At 36.4% G+C, this 25,326-nt stretch overlaps 1 protein-coding gene across 2 annotated transcripts in view; it reads right to left on the bottom strand.

The window, feature by feature from the left end:
* The window catches only part of LOC148651413 (ubiquitin-conjugating enzyme E2 E2), a 142,766-nt gene extending 119,692 nt beyond the window's left edge, over positions 1-23,074 (bottom strand). Inside the window, exons 1-3 of one of the 2 annotated variants that reach the window (XM_088601656.1) lie at positions 22,895-23,074; positions 20,532-20,714; positions 17,566-17,616 (exon numbers count right to left, since the gene is read on the bottom strand). In XM_088601656.1, coding sequence (XP_088457782.1) covers positions 17,566-17,616; positions 20,532-20,707 — 227 coding nt within the window. In that variant the 5' untranslated portion in view covers positions 20,708-20,714; positions 22,895-23,074. The remainder of the gene's footprint in view (positions 1-17,565; positions 17,617-20,531; positions 20,715-22,894) is intronic. The other variant, XM_088601655.1, reaches the window with a different exon arrangement.
* Positions 23,075-25,326: the final 2,252 nt, after the last annotated feature.

Here is a 25,326-nt window from a genome sequence, read left to right as displayed (position 1 = left end):
AGCATTTCAGCCTTAAGGAAACAGCTAAGTAACGATCTGCAGACCTGACAACACTCCAGGGGCTCACAGGTCACCAATGTCCACAACATAAATGAAGTCATGTGAGCAACACCTCAAGTATCATTCCCAGCAGCGGAGCCAGGACCTCTTTAGTCAGCGTGGTGCTATTTGTTGATTAGAACAGACCAACTGACCTGTCTAGAACTCCATTTGTAGCATTTAATGGCGACTTAACTGCATGATTTCATTCACCCCACTGAACATTTGAGGAATGGGATGGGATAACATGCAGTATCAAGGACTCGGAACCAAACCTGTAAACTGGCACAATGGTCCTACATTTACAAGCGGAACAGGACAGAACTCCATCTTGTACATCTTTGTATTGTTTCCAAAAATAACTACAACCTCTGCTGACCCACCCTTTCGAAGACAAATATTAATAAGCATAATGAATTTACTGTACTTGTCATGTCTGTCCAATAAAATGTCAGCAAATCTCCAATAAAACACCTTTATTACACCTTTTAAAGACTTTGCTCATTTATTATAGTTATAACTGTTATAAGTTTCTTTGGATGCTGGATTTATATAATTCCACCCCCTGTGTAAACTAAGTGGGCTTTATTAGCTAAAGTAAATCAGTAGAGCTATTGATCCCTCGGTTTATGACATCTATTCACATACTCCTTAAGCCCTAGAGAAACAAGAAGCTTTGATGTATACATATCTTTATGAAAATATCAACCATGGTCTCTCTTTCATAATAAAAAAGGAATCACTGAAAGATATCCTCTAGATTAGTAGCCATGAAGAAAACTGATAATGAAGGCACTGATGTTATTAATGAATACACAAAGATTAAAAGATTGATTCACAATGTTATAAATCACCTTTATTAAAAGGGTACTTTACATTTTAGCAACAAAATCTAAAAAAAGATATACGGTAGCATTAATTTTATTGTTTTGCATTTAGAATAGTTTAACCTAATAAAGTATAGCACTTCACTCTTCATTTAATTTCATATCATCTTCTTCCAAAAACATGCTGTATTTTTTACATTGATCTCCGGAATACAGTGTTTATACAATCAAACCTTACGTTGTCCTCCAAAGTAATGTTTTGATAACTATAATTATAATTTTTATTTCTACTGTATATACCCCAGGAGCCCTTCGAAACAGCCTATGTTTTTTAAATACTTCCTTTTGCTTTTCAAATGGTTCCCTTTTGCTTTATCTTTTAAATGAGATAACACACAAGGCACTTCAAGACCTCTGACATGCTAGTTTAATGATTAATAGCACAAAGGCAGAGGCCACAGAAAAAAAGAGAACCCACAATGTGTTTTTGAAATCTCAGAATGATAAACATCTACTATAGCAGCAACACATTACTGAAATCAATTTCATTAGCTGTTGCTGAAAGAAAAAACTAAAAACAACTGTGAACAAATAACTGCATTAATATGCAACAAAATCCCTGTCTACTTGGTCTCTTTACTGTGAACCATGACATAAGGTATAAAACATTTACAGAACAGATTTTATAACATTTTTCTACAAAGCATTTTGTGCTGCTTTGACAGTGTACTGTATGTTGATGCAGTGCTTAGAATTGGAGAATTAAATGCTGCTGCATGATTAAACCATCCTTTTAAAGAGCATCTCGTGAGGATCCCAGATATGAATGAAGCGATTACAACCAACATACTGTAGGTCACAGCTCTAAAATTCAATAGAGAATGGCATCAGTCAAGACTTATCACAGCTTCACAAGCACGGCAAGGAGGAAAAAAAAACTGGGAGGAGGAAAAAAACACTTTCTTCAGTCTGATTATGTCATGCCCCTGACTCCAACTGAAACATCCTGTTCAGCTACAATATAAGAACAGAGCTTCAGGGAAAACCATTGGCAGCTACAGTCATCGATACTGCTGTTAGGAAAGAAGTGAAAGTAATCAACACCTTTCCTAGCCCAGGCTCTGATCCCATCAATATTTTACTTCTATTTATCTCTGTCTTTGCCATTGATACATGTTGATATACCACCATGAGCTATGTAAGAATAAAGTTGTCTTGTATTGAAAACTAAAAGCTTCCCCTAAACGAACAAATCATTACAGGTCTGATATGTTTTTTACATTCCTTTGGACACTGATTAACAGACGGGCTACAGTCTTTAGGGCAGATGTTTTTATCATTACTAAATTATTTCATCTACACTAAGGTGATGAGACCTCTGACATTTTTCCACATGAATTACAATTACGGTAATATTTTTTTTTTTTTTACAGCAGGCAGGGTTGCGAATAAGTGAACTCTGCGGGGCAAAGAAACATCTACAGTATGCATTTCAAAGCACTGATTTTAAGATGGATAAAGATAAACAACCCAACAGTATTTACATACTCATGCTGGGCAATGTTGCAAATATTTGGATTTTTGGTAAGGCCTCAAAAAATGGTGAACCTAAGAAAGCTACAACGAATGAATGCAATCCATCCCATTTACCCTGTTACCCAGCAGGTGATCCAAGGATCTCATCTAGGCATTTCAGGAAAGCAGCCAAGGACTGGCTTCCACATCTCGACTAGGTAACTTGTTCCTTACTTCCACAACCTTTTCCATAAAGAACTGCCTCCTGTTCTTGGTTTTGAATACACATTCACATAGTTTCCACTTGCGTCCTCTGGTTTGTGTTTCAATGTTGATTATAAAGAAGTCCACTTTGTCAATACCTTTGAGGAGCCTGAATATTTGAGTCAGGTCCCTTTGTAGCCATCTGTATTCAAGACCAAAAAATCAGTATTTTAAGACTGTTGGTGTTGGACATTCTTTTAAGCCTGGGAATGTATCTGGTTTCTGTTCTCTGGACAGATTCCAGAGCAGCAATAACATTTTAGTAATGTGGTAAGCAAAACTGTACACAATCTTCCAAATGTGGTTTTACTAGACATTGTACAATTTATCATAATATCTATTGATTTAACTTCTGTGCTTGCCTAAGATCTTATTTCAATATGGGTGTTTCAATAACCTTTTGTGTAGTAGAAATCAGACTTCTTGGTCCATAAGCACTTCAATGCTATCACCCTTTTAATGGATGGGCACTATATTAGTAATTCTCCAGTCCATAGGTACTATTCCTGTCTTGAGCAACTGTTCAAAGAGTCAAAGGCTTGTCAATAACATCTTGTACATTAAGTACAATATGGAGGATGCCACAGGGCCCTTGAGATACAGAATATTAATCTTGAGTGCCTCTAGTACCCATAAATACTTTGCCTTTTCTACGTTAATACTATTTACAGAACTTTGACTTCCTGCTGTCCAGTATACGGTTGACTCCGTCCTTAGTGAATACCTTATTGTAGCACACCAACTCCTGGTTAAATGAGTTTCTGTTAAAATCAGATGTAGTGATTCCTACCTGTTTTTTATAAATTAATGAGCAGATTTACACACCTTCTGTAAATCTCAGATTTACAAGAGGGCTCTTAGTAAAGCATTGTCAAGATTATTCTTTTCTTTCATCTATACAGATGAGGAATGCACTTTTTATTTTTAATACATTTGAACTTGTTATAAGAAAGACCTGTGTGTTAAGCACATATAACATAGGATTTTACCTAATGATTTGACACTTATAACTACTGTATACAGTATAATAAATGAGCAGAAGTGTTATTGTTTTCCTACGTATTATTTAAGCATCGACTAAAGACTTTAAGAATGTTAGTTACCCGAAAAATTAACCAGGAATGTTATTGTTTTTATATTTAGGTATCACGGTGAATTAAGGTGAAGCTTGGGTGTTTAAAGGAACTTTTATTTAGTTCTGGAACCAATCAAAGGAAGTAATGGGATTTAACTTTCATGATATGAGTTTCACTTTACGAGCAATTTTTGAGGAACGAAATAGGCTCATATAATGCTGGATTAATGTACTGTACATATTAAGTACTGTTTCCCTTTTATTGTCTAGATATTTATCATTATTGTTCTAGAAATAGTTAATCCTTTACGTTTTTTTTCTGTAAAATACTAAAATAATTTTTACCATTTATTTTATGCCCTATTACAGTATTTATTTCTCTTTCTCAGCCATTCTCATTTTCTCTTGCCTGTTTTTGCACACTACAAAAAATGAAGCTTGCCTGGTTATGAAACTGCTGCCTCAAAGATCAACTAGAATGGCGAATGTTTCACAAAGTAGCTATTTAAAGACCCTGAACTTATAAAAATATAATTTTGAACAAATGAAGATTTAAATTTGAGGCACACCATTTATTTCTATAACAATTACCTGTAGACTCTCGTTTTACGCAAAATATATATTTTTAGCAAATTCGTGTATACGCAGACAGCGACGACAAAATACTGTAAATGAAAAATCAAATCATGTGGGAAATTTCACTAATGCAAATCTGGCGCGGCTGAGCTGTGTTGGGAACTACTGTAGTTGCAGAGCCTACTGTATAGCACGCCGGTGATCTCTTTATCGTGGAGCATCATACTCAATGTACTGTAGCTCGTAAACAGAAAGTACGAAGGGGAAAGGCAAGTCAGCAAAAGTGGCTGATTTTGAGTTAAAAATGAAGATTTTGAATTTGTTAAAAAGTGGGATTATTGTGATTAGCTTGTCGCGTATATATTGCAAGAATGAATCTTTGATTCATGCAATTACAGAGAGAAAGCTATTCGTAGACAGTTATGCATCTGCTGTGTTCCCTGCATTTTATTATACAATTTTGTTTGATCAATGTAGTATACTGTATGGTATTATATTTGCTGTATTACTGTTTTCATAATATTTTAAACTACATATATACACATACTAATACACTTACGATTGATTTTTACTTAATTGAGGGGAATAGTAGGGCCTAAGGGTTTTTTTCTGATTACGCGATTTGGGGTTCGTGCTATATCACGAACCTAACTACCGCATAATGTTAATGGCTCTTTTTTTAACATCACAATCGGGTAAAAAATATTTTTTTACCCCACTTTATGAAATATTTGTTTTTTCCCCAAAAAAAATATCCTAAGAAATTTACAGCAAATCTGTTTTTTTATTTAACTCCCTTTGGAAACGTTAAAAAATGTGACATACAGGTACACAGTAAACATATACAGTATAACATGGTGCGGCACAGGTGCTCTCGGAATCCAAAACAGCTTTCATTCATAATGAATATTTCCAACTTTATTTTTGTTGATCAAAAGTCAGAACGACTTCCTGAATTTGAAGAACAGTTTTATATATTGTGAGACTGCCACTGCTCACGTGGGAGTGGAATATGAATAAACTGGATACTTAAACACAGGAAGTCATGACATTCCCATCAGAATTCAAGACAGGCTCTGGGCAGCAGCAGTTACATTACTCTCATACAAATTATGCAGGGTCATGTAGTAAGAGCATTTCTGTTTACTCCTTCCACTCTGATAGCTGCACTGCTTTAAAAATGGCCAGTATTTATATATTTTTTTCAGACAGAGGTTACTCAATACGCAGCCCTGCTGACTCATTCTATTAATGAACTCTGTTTAGGTAAAGTGCTTAATGAGTGACCTGAGCAGCGAGCACTCAATTACAAAATGAAGATGTTTGATGGAATTATGTCAGGAAAAGCACTGGGCTATGACTGTGCATGCTTCATTGCTTTCATATGCCATGCAGTGTGACAAACCCTTTTACTGAGGTGATAGTGGTTGAAAAGGGGCCTTCAATACATGCAAACAATAACAAGTACAATGAATAAAACGGATATTTAAATGTCAGTTGGTTCAAAGCACCTCACCTTATCAATGTATATTAGTTTAGAATCCATTATATCCTACCTATACACTATCTATGTTAGTTTTATCTCTTTGGAAACCCCCTTTAGTCATTTAGTAGATGATATATGACTGTACAAAACATAATGAAGATTTCCTTCAGAAGGCCCTTCTTAATCTTAACCTGGTTAGGAACTCTTTTGATCTTCTCCAAGCCCAGTATGAAATGCCCTTCCTTTCTGATGATACAGCTGTTTAGAAAGTTCCATTCTGAGTTAACTGAATGAAAAGCACTTTAATACCAAAATACCATAAATTTAAGCAAGAGCATCGTTAATTTATTTTATGTTGTGGTACTTTTTAGAGGAATTGGTGCACAAGTGCTACATCACAATTCAAATCTTTAAAAGAGAGAATTATACCATTGTGTGCCAGGTATCAAATATTCTTATCTTGAGGTGTGGCTTACCGACAATGTGCAAGCGTGTTTACAAAAGACAAATACTATCAGAGGTTTGGAGTTACTTTTAACCAATCAGATGCTAGGACTATTTTGGGGAAAACATTTTTTACATAGGTTAAAGGCGGGGCAGAGAGTCAACATAAGAAATACAGGAGACGCTGTTGCTCCTTGTATTAGAAATGGCCTCCTTTTTAAAAAACAATGAGTTTATGGGTTGCTTTTTTGAGGGGGTGGGGGTGGGTGTTTTATATGGAGCTCGCTTATTTAGGCTTTTATTGTGGTAAGAATTGTTAAACCAATAAATCAAAACTGTTTTCACATAACATTTCACATTTATCTCTTAAGGATCAATTTCAGGTGTATATCATACAAGTTAATTTGTCTAATGCAATCAATATCACATATTATACATAATGCACAAGACTAATGAGACACCATAGTTTGCAGCAGAGACTGAGGGATAGGGCATAGATTTCACTTCCTGTGATTTTTTTATTACCTGTGATGTCACAGGAAAGCATATTAGTCAATATAATTATGTAGACAATTGCAGGGTTACGCGTGCAGGTAGTAGAAATAAACTATAAATAAAACATAGGAAATGCTGAGCTAGAAGAGGCTACTTATGTACATTAGTAATACTTATGATGTCGCCACATCATTTACATTTCTAGACAATGAGGGAAGGCAATTCAGAAGGCAAACATAATGTCAGGATTCATTTTTAAAAGCATTATAAATCGAAATAAAGGCATGATATGTTAAAATTGCACTACTGTGGACTCTATTATATTAAATATTGTGTACAATTTTGAGCCATGTGATAGAAAAGATGTTGCTACACTGAAATCAGTCCTGAGAAGAGCAACCGGATACATTCCAGGATTTAAGGGATTAAGACCAAGAACAGGAGGAATTTCTTTACCTAAAGGGATATGGCACTATGGAATAAACTACCCAGCCAGATCATTGAAGTCAATGTCAAAGTTTCTTTTAAGAAACAGATAGACGAGATTCTTGGATCCATCGACTACGATCTATCAAATAGGCAAGATGGGCTGAATGGCCTACTTCTCTCTCATTTCTAAAAGTGTGTACGTTCTTGTCCACACAGGCAGCAAGCAACACATGCTCTGTCACTTGTCAAGAAGTTAATCTTTAAAACATAAATTATGGAGAACAATAGGTGCTTTAACTTAGAAGAAAAAATAATTTTCTTTCTTTGGTTAACAGAATTTTACCTACACGTAGCACTTTTAATTCAATACATACTTTGGCTACCTCTTTATCCAGGACATGGTTGCGGGGGATCTGATGCTTATCCCAGCAAGCATGGAGTGCAAAGCAGGATAGAGACCATCACAGGGCACACAGACAAAGACACATCATACTCTCGCACCTGCGCCAATTAATCTACCCAGAGCAAACCCACGCAAACATGGGGAGAACATACAAACACCACATACATAGCACTCCTGGACCCCACCACTGCCAAGCAGCAATGCTAATCACTGTGCTGCCCACTTTTAATACATATTCTTTTTTTTTAATTCACTAAACATAATGTGAAAAACATAAAAGCTTGAATACATTCTGACACACTGTTTCCTAAAGTGATACAAAAAAGTATTCACAGCTCAAAACTATGAACAAAAAACTAAATTTCAAGTGAATTTGTAATGGAAATTCCAAATTGTACTTTGCACCTCATCCTGAGCTCTATTTTACTAAAAAATGCATGGATCTTAAAAAGGACAAAAATGAATTACATATCTAGAATCTTTTTTTTGTAACGTTAATATCCAAAAAATGTGTTCCTTTTGCACTGCTTCAAATAACTGTATTTGGCCATGTATGAGGTCAGGTAACGTAAGCATGAATGGTCAGTTTATTTAAATTTAGGGTGAGAGCTTAACAGATGAACTTTTATCCAACAGATCTAAATAAACATTTACATCCTTACAGTAATAATTCATGCATTTATGTAGTGCTTCCATTCCTTAAGCTCTCTTAATGTAAAAAACAGGCAACATTAACAGTAACATTAACAGTAATATACTGAGCATTAAAAGAAATGCATTACTCTATGCATGTCTGTTTTTCAGAAAAAAAATGGATATTGATTGGCTAAGTGTTTTTGGTTCAGTTTTGATTAAATGATCATTCATCATTCATGACTGACTTTGATACACTTGAATAATTAGCATAATCACAGATTTACCTCATTAATAAGAAAGTCAATCGGGCACAGGTGATTAGGCAATTTACCCAGCTGAGTATGTAGCCTGGTGAAAATCAAGGAATAAAAACAGAAAGTAATTAATATGCTCTGCCTATCAAAAGAACAATGCCTTTGTGCCACTGATACGATGGAGCAACACCTCAGGTGGACTCTCCAGCAATGGCGCCAAGCCTCTTTAGAAATGATTTGTGTGCATTCCCCAGCGAGTGTGCCGTCAACATGCAGAATGATATGCTAATTGTTTTGTACAACAGACCACTTGATGAGGAGGTCCAAGTGTGAAGGTCTTGGCAGGAGTGCCTAGTTCAGTGGTTTCCAAACCTGGTCTCAGGGGAGCCTGGCCTCTTCTGGTTTTTGTTTCAGCCAAGTTTTTAATAACATGGTAACTGACTTCAGTCTTCTGTTTGAGGCATGTTTTAAATTTTGCTTTCAGCTCTTAAAACTTTGACTGGAATTTGTAACTTGTATCAGCTCAGTGCACATTTCTGACTGTCAGAACTGTCCTTAATCAGCTGTTTGCTAAAATGCAATCTACTGGACCTCAGCAGAAGAGAAAGGCACTCGCAACTTTATACACAATCATTCTTACCTGTGTCTGCCCATCATTCACTGTCAGTTAAGAATTGTTGAGATGGAAATAAGGTAGCAAAGTCTTAATTACTGCCAGCAGCAACTCACAACTGGCAACCCACTGAAGTTAAGCAGGTGTGAGCCTGGTCAGTACCTGGATGGGAGACCTGGGAAAAACTAAGGTTGCTGCTGGAAGAGGTGTTAGTGGGGCCAACAGGGGGCGCTCACCCTGTGGTCTACTGTATGTGAGTCCTAATGCCCCAGTATAGTGACGGGGACACTATAGTGTAAAAAGGCGCCATCCTTCGGATGAGACGTAAAACCGAGGTCCTGACTCTCTGTAGTCATTAAAAATCCCAGGGCGTTTCTTGAAAAGAGTAGGGGTGTAACCTGTGTCCTGGCCAAATTTAAATAATGGCCTCCTAAAAATTCCCATCTATGAATTGGCTTTATTACTCTCTTCCCCACTAATAGCTGGTGTGTGGTGAGTGTTCTGGTGCACTATGGCTGCTGTCACATCACCCAGGTGGGGCTGCACATTGATGGTGGTGGTGGAGGGAAGTCCCCATTACCTGTAAAGTGCTTTGAGTGGAGTGTCCAGAAAAGCGCTATATATAAGTGTAAATGATTATTATTATTATTATTATTATTATTATTATTAATAAGTTAAGAAGGGACTACTGTACACAAAGTTCTGTATGCTGCAGCTGAAGTTACCCATTTCTCTATGAGCAAAAGTGCAAAGTTATGGATTACGGATGTACAGACACAGTAGACCCTATACTGATCAAAGCTGTTAATGACAAATGTTGTTAACATAAGGAATTATAATGAATTATTATTCAGTGACTGACTAGTGTCAATATATAAGGGGTTGGACATGTTTACTGTAGATTTATTATCAATTAAAGAAGGTTTATTAAGAACTTAACCCTTAGACTGAATAAATATAAAAAGTGATCTGCACTTATTCCATACATATGGGTATACTTTTATTTCGGTGAGTCTTCTAGAGAAAGTGCATCATTTTTGTCTTCAATGCAGTACTTCATAGAGGAACATTTAGTTTTCCCTTTAGGCATCTTTTTTGTGTAAATCTACAGACTATTAATTTTAAGTACCAAACATTTAGTTAATTTTAGTTATTTATCTAACTGCTCATACCCCTGCTACATAAACTCTGTCTGGAAAATTAAACCAGCTATGTTCAGTTTTCGCAGCTTTGCCTGACAGGGGTGTTTTGTTGTTTTATGTACATAATTGACTATTTTAGAACATGTGGTGTTAAGACCTGATATTTGAATATTTGTCATACTCCCCCCAGTGAAGAACCATAAAAATTACATAAATTGTGTATGCTCCAGGGCTGGAACGACTTATACTGAATAAATCACTTTGCTACGAAAAGCAAGCTATACAGTACATAAAATATCACATCATTGCAATTTACTATTGCAAGGCAGTATGATTCATTTCTTACAGTCATATTATATGATTCATTTGGTTAAAAACGAACTGAGGCAGTTCTGCGGTGTCTAGAAACAGAAGCTATCTGAATAATAAATTGAAACTGCATCTGACCTGCTGTACATAAAAGTCAAAGACAGAGGCTGATACTCTTAAAGTAAAGTATGTACTATAGGGACTCCAGGTTTTAGATACGGTAACTGCCAGGAGGCCATGAAGAATTTCACTTGAAAGGTTTGATAAGAAGACCCTAAAAGGCAGCTCCATCATATAGGCTGCAACAAACTTTACCAATGGTTGTGCATTTTGTATTAAGTTTTTAGTCAGATAGGTATGTATTCCATTACTATTATCACAGGGGCGCTCACTCTGCGGTCCATGTGGGTCCTAATGCCCCAGTATAGTGACGGGGACACTATACTATAAACAGGCACCATCCTTCAGATGAGACATGAAACCGAGGTCCTGACTCTGTGGTCATTAAAAATCCCAGGGTGTTTCTCGAAAACAGTAGGGGTGTAACCCCGGCGTCCTAGCCAAATTTCCCATTGGCCCTTACCAATCATGGCCTCCTAATAATCCCCATCTATGAATTGGCTTCATTACTCTGCTCTCCTCCCCACTGATAGCTGATGTGTGGTGAGCGTCCTGGCGCACTATGGCTGCCGTCGCATCATCCAGGTGGATGCTGCACATTGGTGGTGGTGGAGCAGAGTCCCCATTACCTGAAAAGTGCTTTGAGTGGAGTGTCCAGAAAAGCGCTATATAAGCAATTATTATTATTATTTTCACAGCCCTACAACAAAATATAATAGAACTGTGCAAAATATCTTGCCATCTCTTATACAGCTTTGAATTAAAATTGTTTATTGTGTACAAGTAGGGACAGTCATATTCATTATAAACCCATGTATCCATAACAAACAGTCCTACAAGGCTGAGCCGTATGTTACAATGCTGAATTTCATTATAGAGTTGTATATGATTATATTTGGAATACTGACAGAAAACAGTGTAGAATACAGGCCAGAGTGAATTCTAGCTGTAAAACGATCTAACAAAATCCAGCTTAAGCTTATCACGGCTGGATATCAGTATGTCTAATATATCCCTCAGTACAGTTACAAAAAAATCAGCACATCACTTTTTGAAATTATGAAACAACAGAGACAGACGCTTTGTTCTCATTTAGAAATTCTGAAATGCAGAGAGGGACCTGTCTGCATGGAAATGTTATACAACATTGTTAAGTATCAGTTTTTGATGACAAAGCATCCATCTGTTATCAGGAAGTTGATTATTCTTAGAAACCTGGAAGGCACAACCACATGCTGGATGGGTGACCAGCTCAACACAGGGCACGCACAACACAGTGACAATTTAAACACACCAATGAACCTAGCCAGCCTGTGTTTGGACGGTGTTAGGAAACTGGACCTGTTTGGACTGTACCAGAGAAAAGCCAGGTGACTCCAGGGAGAGCATGCAAACTCCACACACAAGGTTATCAAACAGCCTGGAATTCAGAAGCTCAGGACCCATAAGCTGCATGTGGGCAGCACAAATCTCCGTGTGTCCACGGTGTCCAAAGACAAAGCGATTTCTTCATAATGCTTTACTGCAAAGTAAAATCAAGTTTCACTACTGATTAAATTGAGCTTACAGATTACTACAGTGACACTTTACAATCTCCTCATGGCAAACCTGAAACATTGTGCCTTTTCACTTCAAGTGCCAGTTTTTATGGCTAAAGCACTGTTAATACTGGCTAACCACAAAACCCATTTAAAACTGGATGCATGCCAGTTCTCATTATTGAAGCCTTTATTATTTGCTCACTATCATTTCAAAAAGATAATGCTTATCTTACATTTACAGAAGCAATTATGTCCCTAACGTAATGCTTAACTGAAGCAAAGTCTTTCATTTTATTAAAAAAAAAGATATCTTCTTTTAGAGCACTAAACAAAAATTCAATTTCAAAGACCCACAGTGTAGCAGAAAAAGAAAGTCCAGAGAATGTTATTTAAAAGGTACTATGAAAAAATACAATAAAAGGAGTTAGGCATGTATGTACTGTAGAAGTACCCTGCAATATAGATTAACTTCTCCACAGAAATAATTCCACTTCCTGACTTTGTCATGTTTAGGTAAATAGTTTGTCCTTATGCTTAAAAATCAATTAGAGGCAACTATCAATTTCTTCAAAGAGGGAATGGAAGGTTGGAAAACTTTTTTCCTTGCTTGGGCAAAAGATCATCATTCAGCCATTATCAAAAGAGTAGTTTATTCCTGGTGGGAACCAGAAACCCCTCTGGGAATCACAAGATATGACAGTCCATCACCAAGTCAGACCAAAAAAATCGATAAACATTATTTTCTTCTCCAATGTACATAGATGTCACTGCTTCCTGACTTATTTTTGACGTCTTGTGTCATTTTAAATATGCAAAATACTGTATTACACACAAGCTATTTCATTTGCATTTCTAATAATACCAATTTGTCATCAAAGACGTAAAATATTTAGCTGGTGGGAACATGAAACAAGACAAGGATTACCAAAACAAAAAGACAAATACCACACTCTTTACAAACAATGAAATGTAAAAAACATTATCATTAACGAACAATGAAGGCCCTAACACAGAGTTTAGGTTAATGAAAATGGACTTTTTAGCTTGAATAAAATGATGTATTAAAATGAAAGGAATAAAGGACTGTGGTTCTATACTTTAGTGCTCCCCCACAACTAGCTGTTTGTTGTTGTTGTTGTTGCTGTTGTTGTTGTTGTTGTTGTTGTTGTTGTTATTGTTGTTGTTGTTGTTGTTGCCTTTTCACTTCTTGAAAACGTCTTTCCACTTATATAATAACAAAACCGATTAACACAACACTGAGGTGTAGAAGGTATTCGCAGTGAACATTTTTATGTTTGCCGCCAATGAGAGATCAACTGCTGTGCAGCTTTGCAATACAAAGATAGGTGGTCGTGACCAACTTTCTCTGAGATTCCTCATTGTTTTCCCCAGCGCCACGGGAATTCTTATCATTATAGCTCCAGGGGTATTGAGAGGATATGGTAATTCAAAACAATCACTGCAAATGCCAGCTGAAGAATGAAGTAATAGAATTTATCTGCTTAAGCTGTTTACAAACGATTCCACAGCACATGGTCACCTTTCATTAATTATTTAACGTCTGATTGTCAAACAATTTCTACCCAGAGATATGTCTGCATCACATAATATGCCAATGAATGTAAAAGGCATATTAAAACATCTTTATTGAAAATAAAGTACACCACTCAGCTAAGCATATTACCCCATGTGAAATCACAACCTTTCTTAACACTGCTTTCCAGTTAGCAGGACATAAAAAACGTCAATACTATTTAAACCTTTTTCCCCACATTATTAAGAACTTTGCTTTGGTATTCTCAAGCCCCAAGGAACAAGGGTTTCACACTGTAACAAAACAAGCTAATGAGGTGTATAATGAGTGCCTTTTCTATTCTCACATATCAAATACGTTTATTTGGATATGTATGTACCCAGCTGCAAGGCACTGTAAAATAATTTTATAAACTTAGTTACATAAACAGATTGAAACAATATTATACTAGGTGTTTTCTTACACACTACTGTAGGATTTTTACATGCATAAAACAGCCACAAAAGAACAGCAGCAGGATTAATGCCATTCCCCCCTAGCTTCCCAGACTTGGCAAAAGCATAAAAAAACACCTGACGTATAATTCATCTTCTAAAACAATTATTTACATCCTCCATGCAACTACTGGTAATGTTTCTTATAAGCATCATGACAGGCAACTATGAAATCATCATTTATTATTTATCTGCAGCTTTCCCTAATATGCTCAGTAGTCATTACAAGTAAATTATGGAATCATAAATAGCGCTTCTAATAATAAACTGGTATTTCAGAGATGGCTCTCTGACAAACTGTTTTTGAAAAAAAGCTAATTTGTAGAGCTGATGTCATCTTCTGAAGCCCAAGAGCCAAGAGCATGCAAATCCATCTCACAGAATTTCACTCCAACATGATATATTCAGCATCACATCATTCAATGTTCTGCAACATAAGTGAACAGAATTACTTAAAACACCGAGATTCTAAATTCAGTCTAGTTTAGTTACATACTGTATGACATCTGACTGATATGCTTCTATTGCCCTTAATAGAAGGTAAGGTGAAAGCACTCTACATCTGACGTCAATGTCACTAAAGCACACAAAGAGCGCAGGATCGTGGTTACAATATTCAAAATGTATCCCAAATTTATAATTTACAGAAACTATTATTCTCTAATATGCAACAGTGTATTATTTAGGTTCTCTTTCATACATTTTTAGTTATCTTGAAAGGTCCTGAACTGAACTGTTTCAACTTTCCAGCAGAGAATTGGTATGGTCTTCCCCAACTAGTCCATTGACATTTTTCACATCTGCTCTGCAGGGTCAGTGAATATTGGGGAAATTAGTTCTACATACCTATCAGTTCTTGCCTTTTTCTTCTGAGGCTTTATTCAAAGACAAAGCAGATTCACAATGCAATAAGGTCTCATGTGAGACCAGCCAACTAATTTAACTACTTAAGTAAGATTCAGATTCAAAACCCTAAAAAACAAATTAAACTACTTTGCCACATAGACCCTTAAGTAATAGCATTTCTCCATCTCCTATTCCATTCCTACATGACAACAGGCACCAAAAATAACAACAAATCTCAAGATTTACCCAGCAGAATCCTTTAATGATCCTACTGTTTTTCCTTAGCCAACACACAAATCATTTACTTTTTCCCTTAAATTGGCAGGAAAAAATGCTATAACAATTAATTATAAGAACAGAATATAAACAGAAAAGGAATTAAAAACATTTTAAATTCTATAAGCTCTTCACATTATTTTTAATTTCCAACACAAACCAAAGAAACAACTGGATGCAACAATACTTAAGTAAAGCAACACAATCACATATTTTAATGCAAAGCATGGATAACCATTTCCATATCAGAGCTCCCTTTGAACTTACCTTTTTATCATAACATGCATAGGTTGTTTACAGACCCCTGAGACACTCAAATGTTTCATTAACATGCTATGAAAAGTGAATGTTGTCCTTCATGGTTACACTGATAAATATCAAGTCTTTGTCTCGGATATCACACAAGGCATTGACTTGCAGCACTGAAAAATGGCTAAATGAATCCACTTACAGTAAACTTCAAGTAAGCTTTGTAGACATAGCATATGCTTTTTTTTTTCTTTTTTACAGCTAATTGTGTTTTACCATTTTCAATGGTACAAGAACTTTGTGCCAAAAGGGTAGTTTATTTTTTTATTTTTATATTCTTTCCACTGATCTCCAGTCTTGCCATATTTAAATTCAAACCGTTTTTCAAGTGACTGGATGTACAGTATGCACTTTCCAAACCACCAACGTAAAGCCTTGGTGAAGAGCAAATCTCCAGTCTTCTTCCTCTGTGAGAATTAAAATGTTTGAGGTTGAGACACTATGACTTTAAAGTTGGAAAAGCGATAGTATCTCTACCATAGAACAAGTCACTGCAGGCTAGCTGACGATGAGTCACAATGAAAAAGCAAAGCAGTACTTGAGCAAAGACACTTTGCATGGTCCAAGTGCTGGTCATCCATCAGACAGTACAGGCAAAAATTAACACAAAATCTAAAAAAAGAGGCAAGGGGGTCTCTACTGTTTGCTGCAAAGTAGTTGTTTAGCTTCTCCAGTTCGAAAACAGCTTCACTGAGGTTGCAGGCTGCTCAGTTGCCACCGAAGTCAAAGTAGCTCCATTAGTCATGAAAACAGAAAGGTTGTAGCATGCAAATTCTTTCACTCACTTGATAAATTATTTGTCATCTGTTACAATCAAGTTCTTGATGTCTTCTCAGTTTATATTTAGTACAGTATGTGGCTGTGTTGCTGTCATTACATGATAAATACACTTATACAACCCACAGGCTTCAGATTTAACTAAATTAACCAACCACCTCATGACATTCTATTACAGCAGTGTAATAAAATAAGTGAAACATTTGTGAGAAAAAAAGCTTCTGAAAGTTATTAAATTTAAATATTAGCATTAACACACTTTCTGCCCTCTGAGGTGGAATCCACCTCTAATGTCACAGACAGTCAAGTCACCCTGCATTCAAATGTGCAACCCAGCACTTCTAATACTAAATTAAAAAGAAGCAACACAATTGCAATGAACTGGTGTAGATTCCTATATTCTGCACAATCTGAAATCGGCAAGATCAAAACATGTCTCCATTACGGTACATACTGGCTCCATGCAGGCCAACAGATATTTTTCAAAACCACACAACTAAACACAAACAAGCATTTGTATTATTTTACAAACACAACTGGAAACGTGACAGATTGAGGCAGAAAGTGATTATTTTGTGATTTTTCTCAGTAAAAATAATACCTACTCAGTTTGCTTATAAAACATTGATAGGCAAAGAAAGATATACAGATTTCAAGAACACAGCATTCAGAGTGCCACACAAAGTGCCATTCTTTCAGAAGAAATACAGAGATCACAATCTGCCACAGCACACTGCCCTACAAATGCACAGTTCACAGTTCAGCACTTTGTAGCTTTTATCCATAGCAATTTTCTTTTTTCCAAGTCAAAGTCTAGATGTTCCCATATTCATAACAATTCGTTTCTTAATTACATATAAGTGCTCGTGATCTAGGCCAGCTTTTGCCTTAGATAAGTTCAGGAAATCACTGAAGCAATCTACTTTTCAAGGAATAAAATGGCAATAGAAGCCTGTGAAAAGCCACTTCTCTTTGATTCATATTATGACCTACAGCTCTTGCCTGTGGAATAATACATTAAATTAAGTCAATTTCACACAGCCAAGAGGTTCAAGCCACAGTAAATCCAAAGAGAATTCCTGAATTTATGCTCCGATGTCAACATGCTTAAAATTGAACAAAAAGCAGCTGGTAAATGAAAAGATAACCGTTTGCACTCACCTGCAATTAGGAGGTGGATCTAATGTAATTTCAGCTAGTTCTTTCTGAATCCTAAAGACAAGACAAAAATGGTATTTGTTCAACAGTGAAAATCAACCTTCAAGATTAAAGATAAACCTTTACTTGTTTCTTTAAAAAATACATTACACTTAATTTAGAATTTAACTAGATCGTACAACATATATCCTGCCTTGCTAAGCTTGTAGTTTGTCATTTTTCGAAAATAAACATTACGTGAGCGTCCTCATGCTTTATCTGACAACACAAACTAGTCAGTTTATCACAGGTCAAACACAATAGGCTTCTTCCCCCGAATTAACAAAGGTCAAACTTCAGAACCACTATCTTTTACATTACATAATTAAAGGCTGGAGGGTGAGGCAGTTCTGATTCTCAGGAAACAAAACTTGAACAACGATCTGAAGGCAAGTGTATTATCTTGCTTCGTCACCCAAAGGTCTGTAGAGCTGCGCGCAGCAGAATAATACCCATTCATATTTGCGTTTGTGAGAATAAAGTACAATGGTATTACTAAAGAACAGGGGTTTGAGGGTTTCAGTAAAAAATGACAATATACACTTTATGTGTACACTTCATGACCATTTCTTTGCAGGCCCACTGTGTACTCTAAACGTTTCATGACGGCTCAGTATGGCGAGGGGAAGTGGTACAGGTGCCGTGTCATTTTAACTGTGGCCCCTGTACGTTTTGGAAAATTCGATGCGAGTGGAAGAAAAAAAACCAACAACTGCGGTTCCAAATGTGAGATGTGCAACTCTGCATCAGATATAAAAACAACGCAGTTGTCTTTACAAATTAAGGGGAGTCCCATCTAGTCTTGTCTCCCTTGTCGACCTGCTGTGAATTTGTTTTCAAGTCAGTCCAAAGTAACGCCTCCAGCACAAGCGCAGGAGTTTGTCACCAAGCATGCAAGTGTAAGAGGAGTGCATGGGCTGTTCAGCTTCAATGAGAGGTCGGGGGCATATATTCAATCAAGTTCTTGTTTTAAAGCCTTTTAAATACGTGCTACCCTACTAAGTTAATGGATTATATTTTTATTTGATATTCATAAACATTTCTAAGTCCACGAACTGAGAAGTACATTTAGTTTACATTGTTGTCTTGCAAGGCTCTAGCCTAGAGCAATTTGATTTGTGCTGAGAGACTACAGAAATCACTTCTTGAGAATACTGATATTCTGATATCTTAAGATATTCTGATATAATATCTCACTTCTTAAGAATATTGATCTTCTTATTTACTTGAGAAAATGATTAGTACTAACCCTATTTATTTTTTGAGGAGAGAATTAGAATATGTATTGAAACCATGTATTTACTTGAGGCCAGATAAGCAAAGAACCATTTAAAGATAGAGCAGGGTACAACTGTTACATGAAACAAATTAAAATGATGCTGTTTTAAAACGGGTCATATGGTAAGATGGACAAATAAAGTTAAAACAATCTACATGTTCAAAACTAATGTACGGAGTAAAATTACTTATTTTTGCACACCAATGATGTCAGAGACCTAACTCCAATATTGAGTGCTCTGACTATCTACAGACCACTTTTGACACCTGTTTGTTACCAATGCGTTAAAATAAGGAGGAGAATTAAGACAACCTCTAAAATTAATGCGCACAGTGTGGTACAATGTAATAAAAGGACCAGTCATCCCTGACTCAGCTGGCCTACAGGAATTCAACTGACACCCTTAACAAAATACTCATCTAGAGCATGTGGAAAAACTACAACATGCTCAAAATAGATATGTATATGTGAGTAATACAACAGATTTTGGAATATGATTACATAACTGTGAATGCTTGTTTGAAATATAGGAAAGTTACAATGTCAAAATACTGAAAATAAAAATGTAAATATACATATACAAATTCTAGTATTTTTATCCTGAACCATTGGTTGCTGAGCTTTTACTCACATTACTTCTGAATGGCTGAGACACTCCTGTTGTCTCAGTAGTTATGGCAATCATTTGAAAATGCCATTCAATTTTTTTCCTTACATTTTAAATTATAATTCTTAGTCTTATCGTATTGTCTCTGCAAATCTGTACCAATGCTTTAAACATACTGCATATGCCATACAAATGTCAATCTAAAAATATAAAGTTAAACCTATCCCCGAACGTATTCTTCAGCACAGTTGACAAGACATAGCTGCCAGCTGAAAAGCATGTTAATGATTACGGTGGTAATTGTTACCAGATATACCCAATATACTGAACCACTGGACAGACTGAGTTGCCTATAATTCTCTTTAGATTTAATACATATATATATTCTGCAGACACTTGATAACAAAAAATATGCTTAACAAAATATGTGAATAACTGAATTCATAGCTAAATCCACAAATATAACCAATTGTCTATTTCAGGTACCGTAACCGAAAATCAGTACGAATTAAAGACATCTTAACTACCCAATTAGAAACACACTATCTGTGTTACTTAATTCCCGTACGCTTAAATGTTGGGAAGGAGAAAAACCCTGACTGGAATCACATACTAAAAAGTCAAGTTAATAGCTTAACTGTAATGTGAGGCTAGAACCACTGCACTAATTTTAAGATTTGAAACTATCGAGCTATGATGCGTCTAACAAGGAACATAAGAGTACTTCATATAAAAAGGCCACAGATACAGTGGGAATTGTAATTGTAAATTCAGATCACTTTCATGTTTCTGTTTACAGTGCTACTGATATTTCTTTGCACTTAATCTCTTCCTAGTGGGTATCTGCATCAGCATGCGTAGGCTGCAGAGGAACAAGTAAAGGTTTATTCCATGCTGGAAAAAAAGACACAAAGTCTGTGGCTATGGAGCCTTCTTCGGGTGTGGACACCTCATCTCTTTTCTTCTCAGCACGGAATAAACCTTTACTTGTTCCATAATCTCTTCTGTGTCAGGAGCAGGCCACACTGAACTGGGAAACGTTACCTTTTTGCACTTGTCGAAAGCTTCGCCGCAGTTTTGCTGGAGATTTTTGTCTCCTTCTTCTTGGGCTGTGTTTGTTCTCTTTCCTGCTCCTGATGAACACTTTCCCGCTGGTCTATATCCGAGCTTCCCCCGCTTGTACTGGGACTGTCATCGGGTCTTTGTACCTCACTGGACATCTTGGTCCTTCCAATCACAAAGCATAACCCAGACTTTGATTACCACTGCTCTTGACTAAATGTGCTTTCTGCCCATCTCACACTGTACCTGCTCCATGCAGCTATTGGAAACCTTCTTATAATGTCAGGTTTGAGCTAAACTTTCCTGCACCCAGGATATCCTTGATAGCAGCATGCATGGATATTTTTACATGTTGATAGCATCGTGTAAGCTGCTGCTCCCAGAGTCTGTCACACTGAGATGCTTATCATTCTCTCTATAGTTAACATACTGTATATTTGTATGTACTGCAGACACCTGATAGCAAAATAATCACTTTACTGAATTTAACAAAATAAGTAAGCTTCGGAACACTAAAAATATGGGCAAAAATGCTTGCTTTTGTTATAACTTTAGTTCATATTTCAACAATAATCACCTCTCAGAAAGATTGACATTTCCTTTTGTAAAATGTCAAAATAGTTCTGTGTACGTTTAAACAAATCTATCACTTAAAAAAAAATCCTAACTTGAATTTGATCTAATTAAAAAAACATCCACTCTCAAATCAGTACACTTTTCAATGTCAAAGTCATTTGCAGCATATAAATTAATGACGATGAACAGATGTTGATTTAACATTATTGCTCCCATCCATTACGGTAATCTCTAAATTAACAAAATTATTAGCCTTAGTTTAGTCTGGCAGGTAAGTGCCTTTAGAGCTACTGGGAGCAAAGCAAGCTTAACAACGACAAACGCACAAACTTGAGATTGTTATGCTACAGAGTTAATGTAGCTGTACATCTACTCTGTTAGTGCATAGTTAGTGATATGCATATTCCTTAAAAACAGATATACCTGGGGATTTGAGGTTTTGATAGATTTCTTAGCATTCACACAAGACACTAAAAACAACAGCACGACCCCTGTACTCGGATAAGAGATGTTTTTCGGTCATGCTTCCTAAGGTCTACAAACCCACAGCACGTTTTAGTCGAACTGAATACCACTAGTTAGAAGTGGCACTTTCATAGCTGTTAAATGTAACATTTATTTATCTCAACTGTGAACAGCAGTCCTCTTGACCAGCAATTTCGATGTTTATTTATAAAGAACACAAAAACGTTTACTGTTTTACTGGTCTGTTTGAGGTGTGCATGTGCACAACTGCTCCAAAAAGCAGCAATTAATCGATTATAAAAGCCCATTTCATTTGAAATAGTTAAGATGAGTAAACCGAGATTTACTCGGTTTTTAACGAGTTCCGGCAAGGCATTACAAGGTGTGCGGACTGTTAATCTTTAAAAATATCTGATAGCTCATAAGCACGTGCTTGTTCTGTCAGATTCAGTATCATTTGTTTTTTTTAAACGATCTGCTTTATTTTTATTTCTACTGTTCATTTCTTCCACGTATCTGATGCCTTACAGCTACAATACATTAGGCTGCTTGTCCCTAGAATTCATTGGTAATTCACCAAAAAACGTTAGAATCAATCTTATTATATCAAGTAATCTGAATTGCTGATCTTACAAAGCTCTTTGAATCGATGTAAACAAGCGTGAAAACTGCTATCTCAAATCTTGTTGAATAATGAACTTATGTCTGTCAAGAGCAATATTTCCAAGTGCAGTTTATTTTTAAGGATATACGCATAAAGTTAAACAAATACCTAGAGTTTTTAGAGTGTCTAACCCTTTCGGCGTCTAGATGTGTTTACATGAAAAGAATCAAGAAAACTCAAAGCATTGTGTACCTTTGTTGTGTAAATAAATGCCCGCTTCCCATACAGACCTGTCAAAATGCCGCAGATGAACGTTAAACTGCACAAAATGCAAGCTCCGAATTGTGCGCACTACTCAAAACGATGCCTTTTAAAAAGGCCTTACAGTTACATCCGAGAGTAAAACGCACTGGAGTCTGTTTGCTTCAAATCCTTTAAAGATAGAGCTCGTCTTTCTGGCTGCAGGAACTCTAAAATTAAACAGCACCGTCTGCAAGTGAACACTATAGGAGCTGCTTGAAAATGTGTGAAATCATAAGGTTTCTTCACTGACCACAGCGAGAGCTGCTTCAGCACAAAGACACTAGCTAAGCACATCCCCCCCCACAATAAAAAAAAAAAACTGTCACTTTCACGGGACATTTCCTCACTTTTTAGGCAGTTTCAGAGCGGAGTCACAAAGTAAAACTGATGCATTTACCTGTCAGCAGCGGGGTGAGTGGCTGTCGGTGTTAGAAATCACTGTTGTTAACCCCGACGTTAAGTGTCTCCCGAGCAGCTCGCTCTCGCTCCCTTTCTATCTCTGTCTTTCGTTACTAGAACGTATACACAGACAGAACGCAGCCGACAGAAACTGAAGCAGCCGGACCGCCTCCGCGCGCGTTCCCGAGTACTGTTTATGGGGGGGCGCTGCGCGTTCTGGCGCAGCTGGTGCCGGGGGAGGGGAGAGAATGGAGGAGGAAATGTCAATGCGAAATGGGATAAAGTTGTGCGGGGAGGCGCGCTCATGTGGCCTGACTTCAGCGGTGGGAAGGGAGGTGTGAAGCGGCGTTAAATTCTTTGAGACCGATTGAGATTTTGTTCGCGAAGACTTCTCGAGGTCAGGATCACAGGCGACCTCTGAGAGGAGAGGCAGACAGATAGTAACACTTTTTTTTTCTTCTTAAGAAGGCCAAGAGATAGAGAGGTTCTTCTTCTCGATTATTATTATTATTATTATTATTATTATTATTATTATTATTATTATTATTATTTCATGTTTCCCATGCTGGATCGCAGAATCACTTCAAAAAGATGTGCATCTGCCAAAAAACACAAAAGATGAACCCCCTGGTGTAGCAATGGTGATAGCTGTATATCTCTGGCGTATTTCTGCCTTTGAAATGATAAAAAGACGTAAAAGAAAACAAACCAGACCATGTTTTACAAACTAGAAAGTTTCATTTGGAATTTTTATGTTCTATAATTTATTTACCTCGTTTGCTCTAAATGGATTTACACACATTCTGAGTTTTTTTTTTCTAATTAAAAGATAAAATGGAAACAAGAAATTTACCCGTCATGTGTTTTAATTAAAAAGCCTTTCAAATTGCAATTGTACTGGTGCCTAAATCACGTTAGTTACAGCAGTTAACGATTTATCAGCTTACTTTATTTAGCTCACTTGAAGATGGGGTTTTCCATAGCAATGACTAAATCTGATTAATTTCAGATCTGTCACAACAGAAACATTGTGGTTTTACACAGTATAAGTTCCCTTAATACAAATTCAAATGTAGCAATACACACTGTTAGCAAAATTCTGATCAATTTAAATTCACATTACTCAGGTAAACAACTCCCCTTGTGAGTGGCAACCTTACCCTCAGACAAAAGAAAAAACAAGGAATTCATTTATTTAAATGTTGTTGTTTCCACAAATCTGTAAAAACATAGTTTTGATATATTAATGTAGCCTAAAAGATCGAAAAATTAAATATAAAATATAATTTTAATTGCCATGCTACAGTATAAATATATACATATTTTGTAGTATTACTGTACATATCTAGTAAGGCAAAATTAAATTTCCTTAAATGGTGAGTCTTGAGCGCAAAATTACTCTTTTGCACAAATAATTGCAGCATATAATATTTTTCAGTATTTTCTTTAGGTTGTATGCAGTTGATTTAAAAATGAGACTACATTATTATAAGTGCTTCATTTATAAATGTATCCCTTACCAGATAGAAGCTTGGAAAGTTTGTTAAAATTGTCTGATTTATCAACTACTGTACGTAGCTCAGGTGGAACATCTAGCTGAAAATCTCCTTGCTTTCACAGACTGAAGTGTGTGACCCCTGCTTTTGAAAGCAGATAGCCATGTGCTTTGTTCTTCAGTTCTTGACTCAGAGCAGTTCAATAGCTATAGCTTCTTTATTTTAGCTGCTGCCTTGCAGGCTATAGGTTGGCTGGCTGGCAGCCTGTAAACCAAACATCACACATTGAGAGATGAGTGTGAAGAAAGCATAGCTGATGTGGTAATATCGATAGTGACTCACTTTGTGTTATTGTGTACAGCCATTTACAAAATGAATGAAACCATTTCAGTTTTAAAGACTGCCAAGTGCTTTCCTAGTGATATAAATTCATTGTTTCTGAGAGGGTACTGCTGTGTTATTCTAAGCTGATGGAAGTGGTTTTGTGAAAGTTAAGTTGTCAGTTTTGCGAAGGGAGTGCTTGGTAGCTGGTGTTGAAAGCTGTTATATCCGTCTGACATTTAATGCTCCAAGCTTATGTCAAAGAGATTTGTAAACCAAATAAGAAATTCCAATATTTAAACTGTGAGGCCATTTTAAAATTACTTGCTTGAATTGTTTTCCAAAGAATCCCTCAAAATCAGAGTAAAGAAATACCAAGCACATACAGCTAGTCAGATTATGATGGGCTATCATGTGAGTTTGTGGGGTTTCACATACTGTATAGAAAGGAAGTATTGCACCAGTCATGCTGGTAACTCTTTTTGAATAAGAAATGGAATAAAAAAACTATTGATTGATGTAACGTATCCAAAGAGTTTGCAAAAGTGGCATATTGTTGTTCGTTATAAATTGAAGTTTAACTGCACTTCATCTTTTGAAGACAAGCGATACT

The sequence above is a fragment of the Lepisosteus platostomus genome, chromosome 12 (assembly GCF_059453375.1).
Source record: "Lepisosteus platostomus isolate fLepPlt1 chromosome 12, fLepPlt1.hap1, whole genome shotgun sequence".
Classification (NCBI taxonomy): domain Eukaryota; kingdom Metazoa; phylum Chordata; class Actinopteri; order Semionotiformes; family Lepisosteidae; genus Lepisosteus; species Lepisosteus platostomus.
The sequence above is the reverse complement of the archived record's forward strand: the minus strand, read 5'-3'. Positions and strand labels throughout refer to the sequence as shown.